Source organism: Hakea prostrata, chromosome 6, assembly GCF_041222555.1.
Source record: "Hakea prostrata isolate BN-2017 chromosome 6, UWA_Hpros_2, whole genome shotgun sequence".
NCBI lineage: Eukaryota > Viridiplantae > Streptophyta > Magnoliopsida > Proteales > Proteaceae > Hakea > Hakea prostrata.
In genome coordinates this window covers 20355181-20381633 of record NC_142605.1, presented here as the reverse complement: position 1 = coordinate 20381633, position 26453 = coordinate 20355181, and the positions used below count along the sequence as shown (strand labels likewise).

The window sequence follows — 26453 nt, the reverse complement described above, 5'->3', positions numbered from 1 at the left end:
GAGACTTGTGGTTGGCTCTGATATCTACGATCACCTGTTGGTGTCCACAGGTGACCTGAACTCCATGCATGGTGCATCAATATCAATGCTTATCACTGTTTATCATGTATCCATAAGTGATTCTTGGCAAACAAATTGGCCTAAATTCCCCCCACGAGTAAGCCACAGAATCCAAATTTAGGTGTCAAGCAGAATTTTCTGGGGGTGCGAAGGTTAGATAAATTCTGGGAGCAGGAACAGTTTTATACTATTGAAAATGGGAGAAATAATGAATTTACAACTATGGCCATTTGATAGACTGCAGCCCTAAAATTTGGGACGTGACAAAATTGGAATCCCTTCATATACACAATAATCAGAATTTGAGTAAGAGTTAGTTCATAATACACTCAGCAGGCAATCACATATAATCGGTAAATTAATCAACTGGTTATAAGAGAGGTTGCACCAGACGTTCCTTTACAGGTTTAAGCAGAGTACCTCTTTCCATCAAAATTAAATATTTTAACCTCCTATAAGAAGGCCTTAAAATTGGAGAGTTCTTACATAGAAAGATGATAACTAAGTTCTCCACTCAACTAGAAGTATGTAACCGATCAAATTTTCGATAGTTTGAGACACCACTCTGCTGGAGAATTTTCCCTCTTGACTGATCACCATCTAATAATCAAATTCAGACATGTTAACTATGGAGTTGTCTTCTTGGTTGGACTGTTTGGGAAGCCTACCTTGTATGGTGACCTTTCCATTTAGTTTTTAGTATGATGGCATGAAAAACCTGGCTAACTCATGACCATGCCTCCACATGGTATTTACCAGCTTTTTCCTGTGCCCTAAGCCACCTTACAGCAGCTTCCTTGGAGACCCCAGTCTCTTTCATTACAATTTCCTCCAGACATGACTGGACATCTGCAGGCATTTTGGTTGAAGAGCCAGAAACATATACGGAAGCACCAGCACTTAAAAAGCTCCAGACCTTTTGGCTTTCTTCCTGCATCTTATGCTGCACGTAAACCTTCTGCGGCTGGTCCCTCGAGAAGGCAACAAAGAAACCTCCACCCTTATCTTCTGACAGAACACCACCTCTTTGTGCATGAGACAACCAAAAATCTCGGTACAAGAAATCAATTTCCTCATTTCTGCAACCAAAGAAGAACAACACTGGACCAGTTGACCCAGATAAACTTTGTATTGCTCTTTCCTCAATAAATCCACGAAAAGGTGCACAACCTGTTCCCGGTCCAATAAGGAGGAGCGGAAGTGATGGGGACGGAGGAGGAAGGGAACCCTTTTGGAACCACACTGGAACATGAACTCCTGTCCATGACCAAAAAGTCAATTGGATCACAATACAAGATCTTATGCCAGTTCTAATTGTATTAATGAGAATAAAAACATCTTTTTTAATGAAACCTTACTTTCTTGAGGATTCAACCCAGCCAACCACGTTGAACAGAGACCTGTTCTCTTCCTCTTGAAAGGTGTATTCCATGATACAACACTCACAGTCAGATGCACTTGATTCGGGTGTGCTGATTGGGAAGAAGAAATGGAGAAAGCTCTAGTTTTTAATGGAGGCACTAGCTGCACCAGCCACTCAAATGGCATTTGTGCAGATGGGAAGTCCTCTAATACCTGTACAAGCGTAGATCAGTTCTTGAAAGAAGAGCAGATAGTACAAGTGAAAAGACACTAAAAATCCATTATCTATTTTCAATTTTCAAGAAAAGATAGTAAAAGTGAAAAGACACTAAAAATCCATTATCCATTTTCAAACCCATCCCCTCTACAGTATTAGCATGCCATTATAATCTGTCCCTTGTTTGTTTGCTTCTTAAAATTAAAAGACACCATAAATCATATGCATCCTGGAATAACTATAAATCAAAACGGGTGCTAAGCTAGACACAGGAAAGATACAGTTTATAAATATCCATATGAACCCACACACCTCCAGAACAGTTCTGCGCTCCTTCTGGTTGTATTGGTATAGATCATCTCTACCTTCAGGTGATGCAAAATACTGAAGCCTCTCCTTTTCATGTTCAGCAGTTGCAAAAAAACTCAGAACCTGAACAGATGATCATGTCAACATTTATGTTCCTTCACTGTTAGCAATCATAAATGTCATACAAGGGACAGAACTAAATAAAGTATGATATGCGCAAAGAAACTGAAAACTTAAGATAAGTTGACCTGATGTCCTTTTACACCCCCCCCAAAAAAAGGGCCTATGAAACAATACACTTTTAAGTTGAAAAGTTTCAGATCAACGAGGACACCCAAAGATGCAGAACAGTTCTGCGCGCCTTTTCTCCCTAAGAATGTATGTTTTTTCATATTGGATGTTAATAAATCAGAGTATCATATAGAAACTTCAGTCAATCAGCATTTCAGCATTGATTTGTTGCAATAGCTACCACAAGTTTAGATTCATGTCCACATCCTCTATGACCTTTGAAAATGAAAAAATTGGCCCAACTAAGGCTCTATTCTATTATATATCCGGAAAAGTAATGGCAGACACGCCTAAGGAAGGGGAAGATTAGGGGGGGGAGGGGGCCAAGGTCACATACCCACAATATGCTGGACCAAGCTTGGATCCACTATCTAAAGTAGTTATGCAACCTAAGCTGTCATCCATGCATTAGCAGATCCAATCATCAATGAGAAGCAAAAGGAGGGGTTTAGCCTCTTTTTGTTTGGATGCACAAATGACAGGAAGTGGAAGAAAACAAAGGAAGATTTTCATTTTGCTGCCTATTCAACAGTCCAAATCTTTGTGCATAAATAAGGGACCCATCTGTGATCCCTTGTTATTAATTCCAATGAAACACAAAACATCAGAATTAAAAATAATGTGTTCCTTTTTTTCAAACTTTCAGTCACTTTATGTAAAAAAAGAAGCTGGCTGGTGATGAAAGTGACTGAAATATCTTTCAAATGAACTTGTGGTTCAGAAGCACACCAAGCATTACCTTTTTAATTGTGAAAAGAAACGGTGAAATTTCCTTCCCCATAACCTCATTTGAATCCCTCATATGGCTATATCACCAGTCTCCTCCATTTTGATGTGCTTCTGAGGAAAATAAAGAATAAAAATCTTACCTGCAGGATTGATTTTGATATCCACACTCCATAGTTTTTTATGGGAATCCCAAGATTTGGGAACCCTATAAAGTTTGCCATTCACCCTCCTAGGTATTAGATAACTCAAATATGATATGTTATCTAGTACTGTAAATATAATGGAGTTCAAAAAGGCAAATTGCAACCTGGTGAATAGTGTGAACAGTATAAGGTAAGAGAGGAAATGCTTTGGGCAATATTAGGTTTCGGATAGGGTCTTCCCAGACAAATAAAAGAAGGGGAGAATTACAAACGAATAAAGGGCTGGGGCTTCCTAGAGTTACAAGAAATTAGGAACCTTTCTTCTTCCTCATAACCATGAGAGCAACAGTACAACCAGCATAGAAGACTCATTGCCGCCATAGAAATCAGACTAAAATGACTCTGAAATTCCAAATCAAGAAGCACCTAGGCATATGGAATTGGTTCAGAAGGCAACCAACTCCAAAAATCAAGTGGTAGTCAAGTTACATGCACTCAGAACCAAAGCCAGTGATAATTGCAGATTTTGGAAGCAAAATTTCTCTACTGGGAAGACAATAGGCACCATAACTACGCAGTATAGTAGCCCAACTTCTGAAAGCAGGTAGCCAGTAAGAGATGAGCATCCATCTTGTGTTAGTACAGTACTTATTAGAAGAAAACGAAGGACAAGAAGGGAAAGTATGCAATGCAGGGTAATAGCAAGGAGAAGAAAATAATGACAGTACAGTAAAGGCAGAAAGATAAGTAGTACTGGAGGAGCAAAGAAAGAAAAGAGAATAACAAGAGTCAGAGAGACTTCATGCCCCAACCCATGAAGTATCCGTAACCCAAAACTCATTCACTAGTCAATCCTAAAATTTGAGTTCATTGGTTACAAACATATAAAAGTAAAAATAAATAAAAATAAAGACTCCTATTCAAACTCCAAAACTAACAGAGTTCAAACTGACTAGCCTATGTCCTTCAAATCTATCAACATGAACAAATTAGTAAATGAAATCTCCCAGAGAAGAAAATAAGTACTACCAGCCTTTATTAAAGCAAAAAACCGGGTTTGACCAACAACGCCCTGGTTTTTCATTCAAGTCTCACTGCATCGCAGTTGCTATAAGTTGCACATAAACAAAAGGAGCATTAATCTGCATCTGCTTCATTGCCAAGGTATCTGGGTTGTGTGGCCCTGTTATATACAGCATCAGACTCTTATGGGTTTCTGTTACTGGAGTAAAAGATGTTCACAGCCATAGGCATTGTGAAATATTGGGATCTAGCAGAAGAGGTGGCCTGATCAGAATCTTGTTAACTGATGCAAGTAACACAGGGATTCACAGCCAGCAGTTAAAAGTGTGATTGAGAAGGTATTGAGTATACTTGTTACTGGATGCCTCAACTGATGATTTACATAGACTTCATGCTCACCTATTGCCAAGAATCAGCTCCAAAATAACCTCTAGTTGTACCTATGCTAGTTAGCTAGTTGTATACTGATCACCTCTGGTGATCATCTCAATTATAATTGCTTCTACATTCCCTAAGCAGATAACAGGTCAGGAATTGGAAAGTCTTTCCGAGCTTTAGGTGATCCATCCTGTAACCCTGTTGATAGAATATGATAACGGACAATATTGTACACATACAGTTGTACATACTTTTTTTTCCATACATCAATTACAGTACTACTTGTCAAAGAAAATTAAATCAGTAAGGGCAACTATGACTATAATCAGATTCCCTTATTCTTTGTTCCATTCATCACCTAATACATAATAGACATTTGGACATCAGTAAGCACTAGAAAAATCAGAAAACTCAACGAATAATTAGATAAAAGACACAGGAACTAAAATGATGCTGAGAGAAGTCAAAAGTTCTGGTTATCCTGAGAAAATTAATATGTCTTGAACATACTATGATCTTGCCTCAAAGAAATAACGTCTAGGAGAAGCTGATGCAATATCCATGGCCAATTCCACAAAACTTTTTAATTTGACAGGGGCCTTCAAGGCATTAATAGAAGAATCAACAGAGCAAATCTCAGTTCCTCGGGAATGAACCTGAAAGTAAAAGTAATATTATCCTTAAAACTGAGAACAAATGAAAGAAATGCTAGTGCTCCTGCAACTAGAGGAACTCAAAAGTCCATTCCCTGATCTAAACAGATTCAAGCCCCAAAACATAATTTTGATCCAGGACAGGTTGATAGCTTTCAAAATTTAATAGAAAAGCACTCAAGAGTTAAATTTTACATAAAATACATGGCAGAGCATCTAGTATACAACTGAGTGTCAGGAAAATTGAAACTAATTGATATGGTACGGAATCATATTCGGTACAGAAGTGGACTAAGAGTTGGGTTGTACTACAAATGCATTAGGCCTTCTTCACTTCAACTGGCTCTAACTGTAATTGGCCACATTAAAGAACCCAAAATATGGTTAGTGTAAGACTACATATACTAATTACTTCAGTTGTGGGGTCGTTTAGAAGCTAGTTTTATCTTTCATTTTAGTTGCAAAGCTGATATTCAATTATGCATCTTTTTATGAGAGACTGAGGTAGCTATCTTTTTCTTATTGGTTGTTAAGTCTTCAGGTCAATTTGGAGCTTTTGTATTGATTAGGTCATGTAATGGGTCAGATTGGAGCTTTCCAGAGCTATAATCAGCCAATCACAGACTTCCCAAGAATAAAGCTTTTCATTTCTGAAATCTAGTTCTAGGGATTCAGACCTACTCCTGTGGATTTAGCAAGCCTACCTGATAGATTCTGGGTGTACTTGGTACACTCCAAGTGAAGACAAGGAAGATCCCTTAATAGAAGGGGGATTCTCTTTGCTTGGATTCCTAGCCTGAAGTTTAAGCAGATTCCTAACTTGGTATCTTTTTTCTTTTACCTCTTTCTCCCTCTATTCATGTCAGAATTTCACATGTTCAAAACCTGCAGCTATAGTGTTTTCCCTGAAATATCAATTCCAGATTTGACCTTGTCTTTGGTTATAAAAGCTGATTTGTTAACTGATTATTCTATCTACATCCTGATTTCAATTTAAATCAACTATATAGTATTCTTTTTGAAGGGTCTACTCTTCTTATCAGATTCTGATTTTCCAAGTAGTAATAAAAGTCTGTTATTTCTACTCTGTGATTGTTAACTGATTGTAATCTTAGAGTTTAATTTTTCAATGGTTCCCTTAAATATCCTATCTGATTTCTTCTCTCCTGATTTATTTTCTAGCCACCTAGTTAAACTTGATAGTTGAGTAGAGGATTGTAACCATTGTCTACCGAGAAAGTCTGGGCACTGGCTGATCTGCATATGACAGATAATGGGTCATCTTCCGAGGTCACATCCATGAAACTGGAAGCTGACAAAAAGTTATGAGGCATCGCAATAATTTAAAATATATATATAGCAGGTAGCAGATAATTTAACAAAATTAAAGGAACCATATAGAAACTTTAGGTCTGGGCATTCTAAGAAAACAAAGCATAATAACTCATGCTTCTGAAGTCAATATTGATGCTTTCGCCTACATTTCCAACGAAATACAAGCAAAATAAATAAATGTAAAAACAAATGAAAATGCTAAGGGAGAAGGATAATTTTGACCAGCCACATTTTTGGTTCTCATTGACAAAGATAGAAGAGAATATTCATCCAAAAAACAAAGTATTATGTACTAGAGAGTACTAGAGATTATCAGTCACTACCCAGTATCTAAAGCATTATGTAGGAAAACAAAACAACTGCCCCAGAAAATGACTGATTAGAAAATCTTCACAACCACTAGAAACTAAATAACAAAGTATATATGGCTTGCTGTAATGCAAAACAATGGGAAGGCATGGTAAACGATTCGTCTAGAGACAGATAAATACATACTGTCATCAATGAATCTGGATTTAAATTACAACGCCTTATGAAAGCATCTACTGCAGCAGGATTTTGACTGGGGAGAACCTCAAGAGCATCACCTACTTGATATTCAATACCCTGGAAGAAATCACTAGGCATGAAAATGTGAACTGATGTTGAATTCAGTCAGTGAATTTTCTCAGATATAAAATCAACCACTCAAAGCCAGAATGAAAATATAATTTCCTACTTTTTTTTATGAATAAATAAAAATATTAAACAAAAGGAAAAAAGAGAACAAGGTCTTTAAGCAAAAGACCGAAAAGAGGAACTAAGACCCTAGGAGACAACAAGAAGCTTGTTCTTTGGGGTATCATCAACAGGGGGATGGGGCATGGCTAACAATCTAGAAAATATAATTTACTACTTACCAAAGAAAGAGCTTCAAATTCAAAATGTCGAACATCTCTCCCACACCCTTCTTTTGTCAATTGCTGGTTTTTAATCTAACACAGATTAATTTGCACAGAAGGAAAAGAAAATAAATTCAACAGTTAAAAAATATATATTTGCAAAGAAATGAAATCAATTGCTAAGACTGACTAACAAGAAAGGAAGTTTATTCCATCCACAGAATCTAGAATCTGCAAAATCTGTAACACACTGACATACACAGCAGTCAAGGTGACTACGCAATTCAAGGAGCTTGGGGGGTAAAATCTGAGACAACACCAGCAAGGTGACAAGGCAGCACCTAGGCACCAAGGTGACACCAGGCGCCTAGGTTGCAGCACAAGTCACCAAGGTGCCACCAAGGCACTGCCTTGACAACCATGGTAACACCAGTGGCCAAATGGCTAATAGAAACACTAAGACAGTAATCGCACGCAATGGTACTAGTTTCCGATGGATCTCATGAGATGCTGTTTGAATTTAGGATCCAAGAACCAGCTTGGATATACCAAGATCCAGTTAGCATTAATCTTTTCATTTTATCATTGCATGAAAAAGGTGAGTGCTGGAGAAATTGGACAATCACCTAATCATGAGAACTGGTTGTTGAATGCTTGATCACAGGTTCAAGTCCTGGAAAAAGGAGGAAAACCTGTGTACATTTGACCCTCCCCAGACCTGCAAAGGGTGGGAGCCTTGTACACTGGGGCACAGCCTTTTAAAGTGATTGCATTGAATATTATTAGGTGGTGCAAAATGTCAAAAGAGCAGAGTTCTTACAAACTAAACAATAAGAATGCTACCAACAGACACGCTAATATAAAGCGTAAAGCCTTTACCATTTTCAAGAAGCAATGAGGCTTATTCTTATCCTGACAAAGCTTTGCTGGGGACATTGAGCGAGCTCTCTCAATCTCCATCACTATGCAGTCCAAGTCTGACACAAAGGCAGGTAACAACTTTTTATCAGTTGGTAAAACAGTATTTACATATTTCTGCAGTTCATTACACATTAAATTTGTTGTCGTCTGTCACAGGCTGGCCCGGCAGATGGCCGGTTCGCTCCTTCGTTATCCTGTTGTTTGAATTTCTTTTTCCTTTTGTGGGTAAAGGTTATGCAAGTACAATTGATGCAGGATCCCACACCCATCCCAAGAAATTGCACAAGGCCTGAAAGGTTCAGGCATGCTGCCAGCAGCATAGGAGTGTGATTCGACAGCAAGAGCATTTTTGTATTTTTGGGCAGTCCAACTCTAGCCCAGTGATTTCCTTCTGTCTATATTCAAGGTTATTGCTTCAAAACGTCAAGCATTAGTGCCGGCAGAGGAGCGCCAGTCTCAGAGGAAGGGAGTCGAAGGAGATCGTCAATCTGAAGAGGAGCGCCAAGACCAGCCGTGATCTGAAGAAGCGACTTGCCTTAGAGATCTGTAGCGGCTGTTGAGGCATAAGTTGGTGGTCCTCCATCTCTGCATCTCTCCTCCTCCTCTCTGCTGTGGTAGTGTTGAGTGATTCTGGAGGCGGAGAGACAAAGGTCGTCCGCCTGTATCTCTCTACCTCCTTCCCCTCTCGCTCTCTGATTCTCATTTCTTTCTCTTTGTTTCTCCTCCTCTCGATCTCATCTCCTCCCTGTTTCTCTGCTCTTGCTTCCATCTTCTCCTTGCTTCTCATCTCCTCTCTACCCCGATTCTCCTTTCTTTCTCTCTGCTTCTCCTCCTCTTGATCTCATTCCTCCCAATTTCTCTACTCTTGCTTCCATCTTCTCCTTGCTTCTCTCATCTCCTCTTTACCCTCTCCTCTCTGTCCAGGAAAAAAAATGAGATTGGTCGTTTTAGGGTTCCTTCTATGGTCATTGAGGATTTCCTTTTTCAGTGGTCTCTCTAGTTTCGGGGGAAAGCCATGAGGGCCACTGTTGCTGATCTCTCCAGTTCTGTTTCAATCCCAAATATGGTCTCATCTCCTTCCTCTGTCTCTCCTTCTCTCTCCTCTCCCCTTTTCAGTTTCTGGTTTCAGCTTCTTCATCGAGGGTTCTAGTCCTTAATGGCATCTCTGGCATTGGGAGAAGCCATGAAGGCCATTATAGCTATTTTCTCCAACTCGGGTTCATTCTCAGATCCAGATGTTTCTTTCTCCCTCTATTTCTCCTTCTCTTGCCCTCTCACCTTCCTGTTTCAAGGTTTCGTTCAGTTCGTCGAGGATTCCAGCCTTTGATGGCCTCTCTAGCTTTGGGGGAAGCCATGAGGCCATCATTGTTGAACTCTATGAACTATTTCCAACTCTGAAATGTTGTCTTCATTTTCGTCTCACTCGTGTTGCTACCAGCCCCTTTTCTCCCTTTGTTTCTCCTTCTCTTCCCTTCCTATTTCTGGGTTTGCTTCTCAATTTGTCGAGTGTTTAGCCATTGATTTCTTTTCTGGCTTTGGGGGAAAGCCATGAGGCTATCATTTTTGAACTCTCCAATTAATTTGGAGTCTAATCTATTCTCTTTGTTCTTTATCTCAATCTTGTGATGCTACCTTCCCTTGCGTATGTGGTGCTGCTGCGTAGGTCCATGTGTTTTGTTTCTAGGAAGGCTTCTCATATCTCCAATCGAACGGGAGACTGAGTCATTTTAGTTGGGGCCCCTTTGGTCCAATTCCATGGTTATTTTCTAGTTTGATTGTATGGCTATGGGCCACTTGTGTTGTGTAACTAGTTTGCTATTATTGTTGCCCTTAAATAGTTGCTTGGCTCAATGTCTCTTAGTTTGCTTCTTAGTTTGGCTTTGGGCCACTTATGCTTGTGTAACTAGTTTGCTTTAATTGTTGCTCTTAGGTAATTGCTAGGCTCAATGCCTCTTAGGTTGCTTGTTAGTTAAGGCCTCTTTCTCACTTTGTCTAGGCTCTGTCCCTTGTGTTCTTGTATTTTCTTTTATTCTCATGAATTATTTAATCATCCAAAAAAAAAACTCGAGCCCAGCTGGCAAAACTTTATTAGGATTCTTAATTTTGTCTTTGGTTTTGCCAAATAAAATTATTGTAGAGAGAGTTACAGCAGAGATCAAGGTTGGGGCTAGGGTTACCAGGGTTTTCAAGTGCAGGTAAGTCCTGCTGCAGCTTGTTTTGTTGCTTCCCTTTCATTCATTCTTCATCCACAGCCTCCAAAACTGGTAAACAAACACCCCCAGCCTTCCCTCTTCTTCCCCTTTCCATCGCACTCTTCTATTTCCCCTCCCCAACCCATTAAACCCCTTTTCTTTTTCCCCAAAACCCTAAAATTCACAAGTCCCTATTACCTCCACAGAGGTCCTTCCCCTTTTAGAATCACCCTCCCCTTACTCCCTCTAGCGCTGGACCCTAACCTCAGGCCCAATAAGATCTGAAACCCCCATTTTCCCTGAAGCCCTAACCCTAGGAACTTGAGTCTGAAACTAAAAATAACAAGGATTAGATTCTTGTTTCAAGCAACCTAAGCCCAAACCCTATAACTGAACCTAGTAACTAAAAACCCCAACCAGCCTAGAACTCCCTAGCCGCAGGGTTTGTAGACCCTAACTTGCCTGCTATTCATCAAGGATCTTGGTTTATTGGCCCTCATCCCAGTGAGACTGCATCAAAAAGAGTATTCCATACACATGCTTAACTGCTGTTACCATCTATTGAACATCATTAAGAGTATTCAAAGTATTTGTTCTTGAATAGAAGCAGCAAATGTTATTCTCTGAAATGAATTTCATTAGTTTCTATCCACAAGAATTGTAATTTCACAAAGGAAATTGTTCAGAGCTAGACAACTTGCCTGAGCTTTTTGACAGTGATGATTTAATTTCATCAGTGTCATGATAGATGATTTTAAGTTTGGGACAATCCAGGACTTTCATATCAGGATCTGGAAGCACTGGACCTCTTGGAAGCAGTGTAGGATTCATTTGATACAATCTGGGCCACAAGGATGACAACCAAGGATCCAGAGAACCTTCGTACCTGAAAATGTGAGATAATGCTTATCACTCTTTAACTTCACCCAGAATTGAAACCAATATTTTTTTAGTAAGTACTGATGCCAATCACCACAACAAACAAATGTAGACAACCTTGAAGCTAAAGCAGAATGGAATGAAATGCTATAAGCTATATCAGATGAAGGCCATCTAACTCAACCTCGAAGTTCATTATTTCTTTTTGGGGGTGGGGTTGCTTATATAAGATCAAAGCAATACCTAACAAGGAAGCAGGAAGTTTAAAATCAGATTGTGATTGACCATATAACAAACAGGAAAGCTTCTTAACAAATCAATTTAGTACAAAAAATTACGATGACTGCAACTTAAGAGACTGCTTAGATGACCAAGAAATTAATTTCATACAGCAAGCAATAAGAAAACTGAAAAGTCCACTCTTGGGTTCATCAAATGCCAATAAGAAGAAAATGTAAATGTAGTTAAACAAGACATTATATCATACCCTGAAGGGTGCTGATCATCACCCAGGCCTCTTTCAACTATTGCCTTTGCCCCAAGATCTGAAAGTCTTTTGTCAAGCTTCTTTGCAGCAAACTACAGAAAGGGGAAAATTTACTCAATTATAATATTATTTAGCAGATTGGATGCTAAAAACAACTTAACTCAGAACCTTATCCTAAATAAAGGGAAAAACCGCATAAATCCCCTTGGAAGAAGAGGTACTAGATCAAATACATATTTCCTCTGTATTACCATCCCATTCAGTACCAGATCCATTAGTAGAAGACAACAGTAAACAGGATTTGTGGAATTTACTTGAGAGGGTAGCTGTTGTTTTAATGAATCAACTTACACGTGTGGTTGTTTAGGTTTTATGAAACATAAATAAAATAGCATTCAAAGACAAATTCAGAGATTTCCCCACCAATTGTTGATTTTGCTAATATTTCCATCAAGATATTGGTAATTGGCTAGTAAAGAATTTGACTGGTAGTTTAAAGTTCTTTTTCATTCCAGCAGATGTTCCCTTGTTTTATGGTTAATGTCAGCTTTCTTGGTAATTACAGCGAAGTTTTGCATGAAGAGCTCATATAGACTTAATTAGGAGATATCAATCATCTAATCTACCAATTATGTCTTTCATGATGAATGAAAGTTTAAATAACTGAGATGACTGCATGTATCGCGTTTAAAAAAAAAATAAGGCAGTAGATTAAATATGTATTGCTCTGTATCACCATCCCATTCAGTATTCAGACCCGCTATTAGAAGACAACACTAAACATTCAACCGGAAGAAAGGAAAGCTGTTGTTTTGTGGGATATACTTGAGAGGATAGCTGTTGTTTCATTGAATCAACTTCCATGTCTGGCACAGGTTGTTTAGGTTATGTGAAATAGGGAAGTAAAATGGCATTCAATGACAAAACCCAGAGTTTTCCCCAGGATTTGGTTGGACATTAACTAGTAAGGAATTCGAGGGGGTAGTTTAGAATACTTCTCTTCCAGCAGACATTCCTTGTCAAATGTTCAATGTCATTTGTCTTGGTAATATATGGTGTCTTTTACATGAAAACTTGATGTTGTTTTACTTAGGGGATATGAATACCATCTATCTACCAATTATGTGTTTTGTGATGAAAGGAAGTCTGATTTTACTGTTTGCTGATTCAATAAAATCAAAGCAATTGGATGTAATGAGCAATCAGATTATGGTGCATTCTTAAATGGATCTTTAAGAGATGGCATACAAAAGTTGACCCACATGTATTTTTCTTAGCATGCGAGCGGATGTGCCAATTTCATACTATCACTGAATTCCAAAGCCACACTCATGGTACAATAACACAATACCATTGAACCAAGCAGCTATTCAGCAGGTAGAATATGCCATCAGAATAACGAATAATAAAAAAGGTGCAAAATACAAGAGGATCCTGAAGAACATCAAACTTTGGGAATTGGAATAGTCAATTAAAATTAACAGCAAAACGTTTCACAAGATCGTCTATTGAAAATGTAGAAGAGTAACGTAAACCCTTCACAAGAAAGAAATTGATTACGTTGATTCAACTAGGATATAAAAAGAACATTTCAAATACCGAGGAAAAGCGTCTACTCTCTGACTTTGTGTGTATGTGGTAATTCATACTTCATACTCATATGCACCCTCACAAAATCATGTATCTGCATATGTTCATTTTTGTGTAGGAACGTTCTTGCAAAATCAGAGGAGCCAAGCAAGATAATTGAAATTCTCTCCTTCTCCCATGTATGGTAGAAGATCTCGGTCTCGAGTGGGATCTCGCCACCTTGAGAAACCAAGATCTCCACCATCTCGGAGAGATCTGTCGAGATCTTGGTCGAGATATATGATTTTTTTACGTCAACTCAGTGGCTCATCTCGGTGGGTTTTAGGGTCCCAGTTGGGCTGAAACTTGGTATTTAGATTTTAGCCAATTTAAGGCCTTTTGAACAAATTGGTGGCCTTGGTTTTGTCAGAAAACAACCCTAAGCATGATTTCTAAGTCTACCCATAGTGTGAAACCGACATGTTGTAGGGTTAGGGAATGCAAGGTTATACAACATGTAATATAGAACCTTTAAGGCATATAAATGAAAAACAAGTGTATCAAATGCATCAAATAATCTAAATGTCATCAAAATTCCATCCATATGAGTATCACAATCTCAATTTTCAAGAATAGAATAATAAAATTATACAACCATTAGAAGTTCTATATAAGTCATTAAATCATAAGTTCATAAGACAAGCAAAAAATGATTGATCTTCCTTCGATGTTGTAAATGTGCTAAGAGTAGTTGCAAGTGAAAATCCAGCTGAAATCCACACAAAAAAAGGCAAAATTTGAGAATTCCAGCAAGATATGGCAAGATCCACAGTGAGATATTGCGAGATATGGCAAGATCTCGAGTGAGATATCCCAACTTTTGCTCTCAATCTCCATCTCGTCTCGCTTTTTTGAAAAAATGAGATATCTCACAAGATCTCCCACCATGCTCCCATATTTTTCCTTATTAAAACCATAACTTATCTTACATGGTTGTAGTGTATACAAATACTAAAAGGCACTAATGGAGAAAAAGCATTTGGAACTATGAAGAAGCTGATGTGTGTAGAAGATTATACAGGAAAATAAGGACATTAAGCAAGCAAACCCTCTATCTATTGGTGGGTAGGTGTGTATGTCAGCCTGCAAATGCACACTTAATCTGCATACTTTTGTGCAATGTGTAAGATGAATTCTGGGAACTAGAAGAACAGAGCAAGAAATTTAAACATTTTTTAACTTGACTGTGAAGAAATTGAAACATCTTAGTGGATGGACAGTAAACAGTATACATAAGGGACATGTATTGTCATTGAACATTCCAATAGATACCTCCACTAGAAAGGAGGAGGAGATTCTTGAAAAGCTCAACTATCTTGGTCGTCCCCACAAATCACCAGATCCAATCAATGTCTTTGAGCATCCTTCATATTGCAGATAGAAGATCAACAAAAATTACAATATAAAGTTCATACTGGAACTTCATTTAGAGTGGTACAATGGGGTTAAACTCATTGTTATATCAGTCATCTTAATCTTAATAACTTACTAACAGATGGATAAGTATCACGGAAACAAGGCAACCCAAGGCATTGGTAGCCAGGCACCTTGGTGTCACCATAGTCACCTTGCACACACGGGGTGACAGGTAAAATATGAGATTTTAATATATTAAAGTGCAGTTGTTATATATTAGATGTAAAATAAGCCTCCCTCTGCCCCTTAAGTGTTTATTTGTTTAGGTACATAATTCTTATACAATGCACTACATGGAATAGAGGGGAAGGAGCTTCAAGAAGTGTAGGGAACTACAGCCCCGTTGTTAACAGAACTACTTTCCGCTGTAATAGAATCCATTCGTATAAATTGTTTCATAATCTATTGTATAGGCAGAACTGAACAGTCTAAGATATTGGGTGGATAGTTAAAAAAAAGTAAAAAGACCACCCCTCACTAAGCTACTAAAAATAGTACTAGTAAAGGGATCTCCTAAAGCGAGACTCAGGATTACCATGCCCATCAAGACTGCTAAACCAACTGTTAGAGTTTGCGGCTTCAATGCCAACGGGTCATATACTCATGGCTCTGGGAAAGCCCCTATTAGCCGCCGGTCAGCGCTTGAAATCCGTAGTGCGCAAGCGAGAAAACTACACACCTTTTTAAAAACAAAACCTAGAGAGGACACGGGTAGAACACGATTAAAATAGGGTTAAGCTACTGTGACTCTTCAGATCAACAGCTCCTCTTTTCAGTTCTTCCTCTTGGAAGTAGCTGTTGCTGCCGACCACTCCTATTCTGTGACTGTTACTCCTCCTCTTCTGTTAGGTGGGAGTTGAGTCATGGGGAAGTCAGGGATAGTCAGGGATTTGAGGAGTTGAGTTGCACAAGTCAAGTCACCACCTTGGGACCTCTTCATCTTTGAGTTCCTTCTTCCTTTTAATTTTTTTATTTTTATTTTTGACATATATGATGATATAATGAGTGACTGTGTACCCCATGGACTAATAGTGTTAGTTTTGTAAGGAAATGACAACCTTACCTCAGCTTGTATCGTATGATAAACATCCCACAAGAATGAAGGTTGTCTTACCCTTGTGGCATATCTTGCATAACTACCACCTTCCTCAACTCCTCCAAGCTCCAACAATGACCACCTGCCGCCACTGTAACTTCAGTGCCCACCTGCTGTGACACCAATGACCACAACTGCTCCATAAGCTTCTTCTGCTTTATTTTTCTTCTTCTCACCTTCTATCTCTCCCCTGCTACCTCCATTTGTATTCCTTTTTCTTTTCCCCTCTGCTAAACTTGGTTTTAATCTCTCCAGCTGGCCAACTCCCCCTCCCCCACATCTCCCCTGCCCCCCAGTCAACAACACTACGACTCACCTTCGCTGATAGAATACTGAGGATGGATGCATTGTTAATGATACAGGATATCCTAGCTAGAATCTGGAGAAGCAGAATCAGATGAACTGCTCTCACTTAAAGGATACTTACCAAGACTCTGTAATACTCTGGTTACTGGACTCTGTGAGTGGACCTGAGCTATTTAATACAGAAGAATCAGCAGACCTACTATTCTCTCTTGTCTCAAGGCACTCCATCATGTGCAATACACTTGCAGTTTCCGCATTTACCTCTCTCATAACTTCAGAACCAAGATCTTCATAGAGAACAGCCACTCCTCCCAACCTCTTTGGCTCCCTCTTCTTCCCTACAACCTTCCACAGCCTTTTTCAGATTAGGAAATCAGGGAAACGAGCCAGAACCAGTAATCACCCCAATCCTACCCCCTCTTAGTACTCCTAAACCCACCAAGTTTATCATCCTGGCTCCAACCAATTTCCAATTTTAAAGGCTTAATAAATTGCTTTGACAGTTCCTCTGCAATTGCTACCCAACCTAGGTGGCTTCTGCATGTAGATTTGAATCAATTCTGACAGGCCTGGATTTAAAGTTCAATCCCACACAGTGGATACAGTGCTTCATCCTTATGAATTTTGGATCTCGCCTTGAAGATGCTATGTTAGCCAATTGCAAGTAGGCTTCAATTTTAATAGATTCTATACAGGCTTGAGGAAATTTTAAATTGCAGAGGAACTGTTGAAGCAAAATAGGTCTGAGGAACTCTAAATTGCAGTAGCGTTTCTTCATCGTCATAGTGGAGATGCTGGACCATCTGAGTGTTGTTTGACAACTAGAATTGTGCTAATCCAGAAGAAAGACAATACTTTCATCCTGTAACAGAAGACAACGACAGTTGACCCATAAGAGCTGAAAATCAATTCAATGGAGAAGGAGATGGTGATGGAGATGCATTATAGGGATGGCATTGGCTACCAATGCTCCAGATTCCTGGGGTGTTTGACAACTAGAGTTGTGCTTATCCAGAGGAAAGATTGTGTTCATCCAGTGACAGAAGACAACAACAATTGACCCATAACAGCTGAAAATCAATTCAAAGGAGAAGGAGATGGTGATGGAGAGTTGGAGATGCAACTGGCCACCAATGCTCCAGATGCCCAGAGGGGAGTGTTCAGTCCATTTGGGAAGATCAACATCCATTCGGGGTATTATGGGGATTATGAAATTATTTGGGTGATGATATAATCACTTAACAGCACTAAGGTAACGGTAGAGGTTCGATTGTAATTGTCTTCACCATACAGGGGACGTTTTTGAAATTTCATTAAAAAAAAAGAAGAAGAAAAGAAAAGAAAAGAAAGAAAGAAAGAAAGAAAGAAAGATGAGGGGGCACTATAAGTAACCGTTTGCAAAAGTAATTCACGTGCTTAGACATAACTTTCCTTTTGAAAGATTTAAGGTGCTTGCAATCCCAGGTGTTGAAAAAACACCTTATTGCTAACACCTTGACAGCTATGCATGCTAAACATAACTCACTTATTCATAACACAGAAGGTTAACAGCATGTCCTAAACGTACTTATCATGTTTCACTAAGAAGTGTCCAGGACAGAGGAGGTTAGCAAAAATATGAATGGTCCCAACTAATCTTGAAAAATAAATTTGAGGACAAGTGGATAGAAATGCAGTTGGATATCCCAAGCAGCTTGGAAAACAAAATGTTGAAGAATCAGAAACAGCCTGTGAAAAACAACACCGTTTCACTTTCAATACCTAACCAAAATTAGTTGTTGCGAATATCTTGGTGCTAAATGTTTTATGTTTTACAGAGTAATTAATTTGAACTGGATTTAGGGTACAGAGATCATGAGAGTGGAAGGCTATTGACATTGATAACCAATTAACCATAAGGGTGAGAGTTAAATGATAAGTAATTGAAAAGAAACCACTAAAGAGACAACACTAGCAATGCGAAATTACTGCCACTGCATGGAAAATAGTGGCATCTTGCCACATGAAGAGGGCAGTGAATGTAAGGCAAGATACAGGTAAAACACCATTTGAACCCCAGATAACTGAAAGATAGTTAATTCTAAAAAGTCAACAGTGCATACCAAAAAATTCACTATATGGTTCCTAAGTCATTTTACAGGTATCAAAAGTCTCTGGAAAAAATCATTCAAATAGTGACACTCGATAATACAATGGAATTCATGACTACCACCTAAAAAATTGGATGAAAGTAAAAGGAATTCAAGAAAGGAAATAGAATCAATGAGCACTGCGAGATAGGGCTAATCATCAAGACCAAGTATAAACGAAGTAATTATTCTGCAAACTACCAATTTGAATATCACAACTAGACCCAAACAAATAAATAATAAATAAATAAATGAAATAACAATAATTTCAACTATAACTAGAGGAAAAGTCTGTAATTGTCACATTGTATTTCTGATAACCAGAATCTCCTAATCCAAACACAGCATAGTTCACTCCTTCAAGCCAATGCTGGCTGAGATTTCTCCGCAGAAGATACCTCCAGAATTCCTATCAATAAAATGGAAGTTAAACACTGAATGAAACTTGATATTACAGGTAGTTCAATTCTCATAAAAATACATTGGCTCATCACAATCAACCTTCATTGAATCTGGGTTATCCCCTTGTCCCGTTGTAGAAACAACGAAAATCACAATGTGTTCATCAGGTAAGCAATTCTGTGGGCAATAAACAAGTGATGTGTTGATCAGCAATTTGTTTAAGCATCAGTTTATGAAAAATCACAAAATCAGGAAAAAACGATAGCATTTATATGTGCCATTTATTGTATGAACTAGAAATCTAAAACTAATCAATTGTAATCAATAGCTGAATAAAACTAGTGGCTAAGAATACAAACAGTAAAAAATGATACCCAACAAATAAATGGATGCATACAACAAAGATTTAAACTTATCAAATCCACAAAGAATCAGTTACAGTTACTTACATCTTACATGGATCCTTGCCCTCCAAGAAGATTTCAAGAGAATGTAAAATTGAGCATAATAGAAGGACTTCAAGAAATGTGGAAAGACAAATATTTTGTTTTTCTTTGGGTGAATAATGAATTATATTAAAAACAACCAAAAGGAAATACAAAGAGAACAGGGGGGGGGGGGGACAGCCAATCAAGAGGAGGGCTGAATAGGGGAAGTGAGTCTCCAGGAACTAACATTAATCTATTCCTTAGAGAGTCACACACAAGGGGATGGGGAAGAGAGCAATCTAGAAGAAACATCAAAATGGATGGCATTCCAAATCCCATCTTAGGATCGGGATTTGGAAGTCCATCTCCTCATGTTACGTTCCCACCACAGATGGTGGATGGTAGCAGCAAAGACAAATTTTCCAACTTGGTCGCATATCGAGGAGCCAAAAAAGCTTCTCAGGATCCAATTCCAATCACAGGCAAACTCAACAAAGCGTCTCGATCTCGGCCAAATAGAGGCAAGGGCAAAGGTCCATAAAGAGCGGGAAAAGGGGCAAAAGAAACAAAGGTGGTCAAGGTCCTTAGAGCCATTCCACCAAAGAATAAAGTTGGGGTTGACAGGGATTTGGTGGCTATTAAGGAATGATTGGGTGGGAAAGGCAAGGTTGAGAGCTCTCCAAAGGGTAAGGGAATGGCGGGGCATTTGGCTTTTGAACCAGACAAGAGGGGCCCAAGGAAGAGGGGGGAGGGGGATCTGGAGGAGGTTCCCGAAAAACTGATGGTAAAGGATTTAGTGTGGGAGGGGAGCCTGATGGTTATGTCAGAAGGAGAGGGCGAGAGGGGGGGGAAGGGAGTTCCAAATTTGTGTGAGACTAGGGTAGGGGAGGGGGTCCATAAAGATGAAGGATGAGAGGGAGATAGCTTTTGGGATATGGGTGTCATAGACAGCACGGGGGATAAGGAGAGTGAACAAAATACCCATCAAATGCCAGGGATCAAGCCAGAAGGATGTGGAGGATCTAAAGGAGATTTGGATAGAGATAGCAGAAAGGGCGCGAGGCCGAAGGATAAGGAGTTTCTTCCTCCAAATCCAGGAAGAAGTGGAGAGGATAGGGATAGTCCAAATGGAATCCGATTTAAAAAGATAGGAGTAGACCCAGGAAACCCAGATGAAATCATGTTTAAAGGCAATTTTCCAGAGAGCTTAAGAAAACAGGCTAAGTTAACATCAATAATGCAGCGGATACCAAGACCTCCTTCAAATTTAGGGCGGCAAGTGGCAGCTTAACTGATGGGGTGAAGGACCGGGAGGATTCTTGGCCTTTCCAAAAGAATGCACAAAAGAGAGATTCCATGGCATGGATAGTAGCTTTAAGAAGGGAAAAGATGTCACACTAATAAAGGTACGAGGATTGGAGAACAGATTGGATAAGCACCACTTTACCAGCAAAGGAGATAAGTCTACCTTTCCAGAGTTGGAGCTTTTTTCGAATGTGATCAAGCATTGGGGCACAATGGTGGCGGGTGAGCTTACTAGGGATAAGAGGGAGACCAAGATAAGTCACAAGGAATGATCCAAGCTTAAACCCGGTGAGATGCAAGAGAGAGGTGCGAGTCGAGTCAAAGATGCCCAAGAGGAAGATGGTGGATTTCTCCAGATTAACTCGAAGGCAAGAAAGGGATTCAAAATAAGAGAGAGTGAAGAGGATGAAGGAGATAGAGAAATGATCAGCTTTGGAGAAAATTGTGAGATCATCTACAAAAGCAAGATGGGTAAGCTTGAGAGATTTAAACTTAGGTAAGGGGGAGATAAGAAGTTGATCGGTTTTGGATTGGAGGACATGAGAAAAAACTTTCAGAGCTAAAGTAAAGAGATATGGGGAAAGCGCGCAACCTTGGCAAATGCCAACCTTGGAAGAGAAGTAGCCAGCCAAGGAACCATTAGTGATAATGGAGAAGTGGGGGGAAGAGATAAAGATTTCAATCCAATGGACACAAGAAGGGGGAAACCCATAGCAGAAAGGACCTCGCTAATAAAATCCCACTAGATGGAATTAAAGGCTTTGTGGAGGTCAACCTTCAGAAGGGCAGCCGCAGAGAGTGGGAAGATCTATCAAAACCTTTAACGTTCTCCACACAGAAGAGGATATTGTCAGAGATACTACGGCTAGAGATGAAGGCAGACTGGTGGGGACTCACTAGGGAGGGCATAACCAACTTAAAATGGTTGGCAAGGACTTTGAAATGAATTTGTAGAGGAGGTTGTAGAGGGAAATGGGGCGGAAGTCAGAGAGAGAGGAGGCACCAAGCTTTTTGGGGATAAGACAGAGAAAGGTTTGATTAATGGAGGAAAGTTGGGAGGGGTTGAGGAAGAAGTTGCAAATGGCATAAACGAGGCCATTCTTAATGAAGTCCTAGGAAGCAAAGAAGAAGCCCATACTAAAACCATCGGGACCGGGAGAACGATTAGCTTTGTGAGAGCGGATAGCTGAGAGGATTTCCTCCTGGGAAGGGATGGAGAGGAGAGAGGCCAGGCATGAAGAGTCAACAAATTTGTTAAGGATGGAAGAGGGAAGAGGGAAGAGGGAAGAGGGAAGAGGGAGGGGAGAGAAGGGGGAGAGCGAAGGCTAGAGAAGTAGGAGATAACTTTCGTTGATATTAGGAGGGTCGTAGATTCAGCCACTACTAGTAAGAAGACAAGGAAAGGAGTTTAAGTTGAGACGGGCTTTGAGATAGAGATGGAAGTAAGCAGTATTAGCATCCCCGAGCTCAAGCCACTTGATTCTCGATTTCTGGCGAAGAAAACTCTCTTCCTGGGAAGCAAAAGTGGAGAGGTTCTGGGAGAGAATCTTTTCTTCCTCGGCCAAGGACGGGTTAACAGGGTCATTGAGGAGAAAGGATTGGACCCTAGAAAGATCTAAGCAGCAAGAGGAAACCCTAGAGGAAATATTGCCAAAAGTGGAGGAATTCTAGGACCGAAGGGTAATCTTAGAATTCTTAAGCTTGCGAACAAAGGCCACCAAAGGAAGGGAATGGCAGTGGATCGGCTGGGTCCAAGCATCTTGGACAGTGGGGAGAAAAGAGGGGTTGGAAGTCCACATATCAAAAATTTTGAAAAGCTTGGGACCAAAAGAAGGGAGATCTAGAAGGTGGAAATGGCAAGGGGAATGGTCCAAGAGGAGAGGGGGAGAGAAGTGGGCATAAGAGGCAGGGAAGTAAGAAGTCTAGGATTCATTAGCTAAAAAGCAGTCAAGCTTGGAGGCAATGTGGTCAACTCCACTTTTGCAATTTTGCCAAATGAGACGTTGGCGGGAAGATCAAAGAGACCCGCCTCATCAATCCAAGAGTTGAAGGTTTCATCCACCACTAGGTCTGGCGGGCAACCATCAACTCGCTCATATAATAAACGAACAATATTAAAATCACCTCCAATACCCCAAGGTTGCCCAACCAAAGAGGGGGAGAGAAGCGAAGATCATCCCAAAGCAGGGTGCGATTAGAGGAACGATTAAAACCATTGACTATGGAGAGATAGAAAGAGGGGCATGAGAGAGAGGATAAATGGAAGCGCATGAGTTGGGGGGAGGAGGAGAGAAGGGAGGGTTGAAATTTGGCCGGGTCCCAAAGAATCCAAATGCGGCCATTGGGAGAAAGAGAGGAAATAGAAAGGAAAGACCAAGAGGGGGCTATGCAGAGGGCAATCCGACAGGCATTGTCACAATAAACATGGGTTTCAAGAAGAGCACAAAAAGAGGCTTTTGAATCACAGAGAATGTGCTTGATTTCAGCTTGTTTAGCAAGGGTATTGAGACCCCTTACATTCCAGATGAGGATATCCATCATTTAAAATGGCTAGGGGTGGGGAGGCAATAAAGAACTGCTGAGGGGGTAGTAAAAGAGCTATTGGGGGAGGGGGCATCAATTTGCTACTTATTTTTAAACAAGAGATTTTCAGAAAAGGGGGGAGTCTCACACAAATAGGAATCTAAAGGGGAGGGGGTTTCAAAAATGTTGGGATCAATCGTGGATCTAGAGCAGGGGGAGGTGGGATCCTTGTTGAGATACAGTTCAGGAAGAGGGGTGATGAATGTCATTTTAGGGGAATCAAGGAATGAAGAGATGAGGGGGTTCACTAGGTTCGTGAGGTTAGGAGTGAGATGGGTGGTGGTAAGACCGTGGTTAGTTTGGTATGGTGGGCTAGGCCTGTCTGGTCCAGGGTTTCCTGGGTAGGAGTAGGGAGTTAGGTTAAATGGGTTGCGTATAAGGGGAGAGGCTCAAGAGGTAGTTAGGTTGTGGAGCTAAAGGGGGTGAGAGGGTTTAGAGGGCATGGGTTTAGGTGGTTTAGTGAGTTTGGGCTAATGAAAGGAGAGTGGGTTAACCCGTTTGGGCCCAAGAATAGCAAAGGCCCAAAAAGGTTGAGGATGGGTTTATAAATGGGCCTAAGGTAAGAGGCTAAGGGATTCGGCCCATAGATGGGAGCATTCAAGATATTCAAAGGGGGGGAGAAAGGGTGTTTAGAAGGTTTCCGTTTCAGTTTCGCGCAGAGAGGCAAAGAAATGTTAAAAGCAGAGGGTAGGTTAGGTGAAAAGCTGGATGACGAAGGTTTCAAAGGGTTAGAGATTGAGACCTCTAAAGGGCTAGCTAGAGAAGGGGAAAGTACCTAAGAAGCGAGAGCGTTTTGACTGACAGATGAGCTCTGCGACAAAGGGGACAGCAAGTCTTTTAACAGCAGGGACGATCGCGATGGAGCTTTTAAAGATGGCAACATCGTCAGCGGGAACCAAGGAGTCAAGTGCAGAAGAATCAGGTGCCAGTCTCAAATTGCTTACAGGAGGGGAAGAACTTTTCACTTTCTTTTTTCTTTTCCGCCGGCAAATTTTTGCAACGGTAGGCTTTACCGGAGAATACAAATATTTTGTTATGTGCCTATTGGGGTCATTCTGGTGTATAGGCTTTAGATTGGGCCAACTTAATATAGGATAGGTTAAAGGGATTGACTCAACTTGTTTCATCAACTTCGGAGCTTTTAGCACATTGGTCAAGCATCCAACATTCAATATCAGAGCTACAACAACAGATTGAATCCCATAAAGGGCTAGGGCTACCTACAGAAGAATGAACACTACCAAGAAAAAGTTACCCGCCGCCCCAAAAAATAAAATTAAAAAATAAAATAAAACAAAAGAAGAAAAGAAAAAGCATTATGCAACCGGCCAACTGCTTGGAGAAGCTACCTAAAGTGTGAGTTGCCCATAATGAGAGCATTGAGGACGACGATCGCAAAAGCGTGGTGGAATGTTATGTGCCTAATGGGGGCCTACTCTGATGTATAGGTGTTAGATCGGGTTAGCCTACTATGGGATAAGTTAAAGGACTTGACTCAACTCATTCTATCAACTTTGGACACTAATAGTTTAATACCCCCCGCCCCCAAACTTCAGTGAATAACCACCATTGCCACGTTTAGAACCAATCCAAAATACATCTGCCAGCCATGGTGAGTATGAAAATACTCTCAAAACTTCAAAAGGAACTCTCTGTCATGGGCAGTTGGAAGAAATGCTACTCCCCCAAATGTAGCTTATTCATGAATTGGATTAAAACTGATCTGAATCTTTGACAAAGCAATGCAGCTAAGAAGTTTATTTTGAACTCTAAAGTCTACAGCACAAAGGCTTGCGATCTCATGATCACGGTCGGACATATATAAAGAATATTATTACATTTCCGTTTTAGAGGGCCAAAGCTATTAAAAAAAATTGTACTTCAAGTTTCCATGGAAAGCAATAACTCAGAGCGGCTTTGGGGTTCGTAAATTAGCAGAAGTTGTCAAAATCGCTTTGGTTGTGGAAAAATGAATAAACAATCAAAGATAGGTCCCAACCAGTATGAAAATTGGAATCTAAGAATCACTAATGACAATGAACAAGCCATCATTTGGTTGTGGAAAAACAACATTAACAGCTTCAGTCATAGACGCTCTTCAAAACTCGAACCTTGTACCTCGACGTGTAACATCCAATGGATTGAAAAAAGAATAAGGGCAGATACATTGACCTTCCTTTCACATTAAAAACTGCTTCTTGGAAATCTTTCTAGAGGATGATCGATGATTAAGCGGAAAATAAACAAGAATTCAGAAACAAACGAGAAAGACTTACAGCATCAAATTCATCCATGGAGAGGACATGGGCAGGACATGCCATCCTTTCTGCTTCACGACCGATACGTTCTGCGGCATCTAACGAATTTCCGGTCTGTGAAGCGTAAAGTATTAACAGTCGAGTCTGGTCCTTCATAGCTGAGATCGATTCTCGAACACCAAGAATTGCAACAGGAATGACTGTAAGAAGAAGTGATTTGAACTGCAATCACGGGAATTTAGGCGGCGGCCCCCGCAATGCTTGCTATACTCTCTCACCTGAAGGATCAAGGCGTGTTTCCACTTTCCACCACCCAAACCCGAGAAGAATCAACGTGTATACTTGAAAATTCCTGTTTCAGGGACTACAGGGAAAAAAAATACATTGAGAATTCATACCAAAAAAAAGAGATAATCAAATTTAAATCCTCCGTTCCAGGAAAAAAATAAAATAAAATTTAAATCCGACTGAACCAAATTAATTTCGGGTTGTTAAAATCGGACCGAACCAATCCATTATAGTTTGAACTGGATCGAACTGAAATTTAACAGGGATGGGATGTGTTTGGGCCAAGCAGCCCCAACCCGAAAGGGTTCGGGCCAACCCATGTGTCCTACCGCTAGCCCGAACCAATTGGCCCAAAACCAGCCTGAAACCAGACCAACCGATTAAACCTCTTATAATTAAATAGAGTTTTTTATGTGTAGGTCCTCTTAATGGATCATAAACTAATGTTGAGTCCCCTTAATACAATATATTAAATGTGGGTGTCAACCATACTAACACCATTAACCGTTGTTAAGTATATTCAAATTTCAAACTTGAAGGGACCAAAACACCCTTCATGTTATTTAATACATTGTGTTATATAGTTATTCGTTACCTATTGTTAATAATTAAAGGGCATTTCAATCCATATATGTAATGATTTTTTTTTTTTTTTTTTTTTTTTAGAAAACTAGATTAAGTAGAAGGAGACACAAGCTCTAACTAAGGAACATTCTCCTTCAGATTACCCAACATTAGGAATTATGGTCCACT

At 39.9% G+C, this 26453-nt stretch overlaps 1 protein-coding gene across 1 annotated transcript; it reads right to left on the bottom strand.

Annotated features, from left to right (window-relative positions):
- Nucleotides 1–332: 332 nt before the first annotated feature.
- On the bottom strand, nt 333–25639 carry LOC149012510 (Flavodoxin family protein). The gene is made up of 12 exons (XM_089160061.1): nt 25431–25639; nt 18938–19015; nt 18741–18845; nt 11861–11952; nt 11196–11380; nt 8261–8358; nt 7400–7474; nt 6996–7106; nt 5034–5168; nt 1952–2071; nt 1419–1635; nt 333–1317 (listed from the first exon to the last, which is right to left on the bottom strand). Exons 1-12 carry the CDS (start codon nt 25566–25568, stop codon nt 788–790), a joined length of 1884 nt encoding a protein of 627 aa, XP_089016187.1. The 5' UTR covers nt 25569–25639; the 3' UTR covers nt 333–787.
- Between the last annotated feature and the right edge of the window lie 814 nt (nt 25640–26453).

Coding starts and splice junctions, on each gene's coding strand:
- LOC149012510 (XM_089160061.1), bottom strand. CDS start 25,568: ATGAAGGACCAGACTCGACTGTTAATACTTTACGCTTCACAGACCGGA. Junction 19,016..25,430: donor CCATGGATGAATTTGATGCT/GTAAGTCTTTCT, acceptor TATTGCCCACAG/AATTGCTTACCTGATGAACA. Junction 1,636..1,951: donor AGCGCAGAACTGTTCTGGAG/GTGTGTGGGTTC, acceptor ACGCTTGTACAG/GTATTAGAGGACTTCCCATC.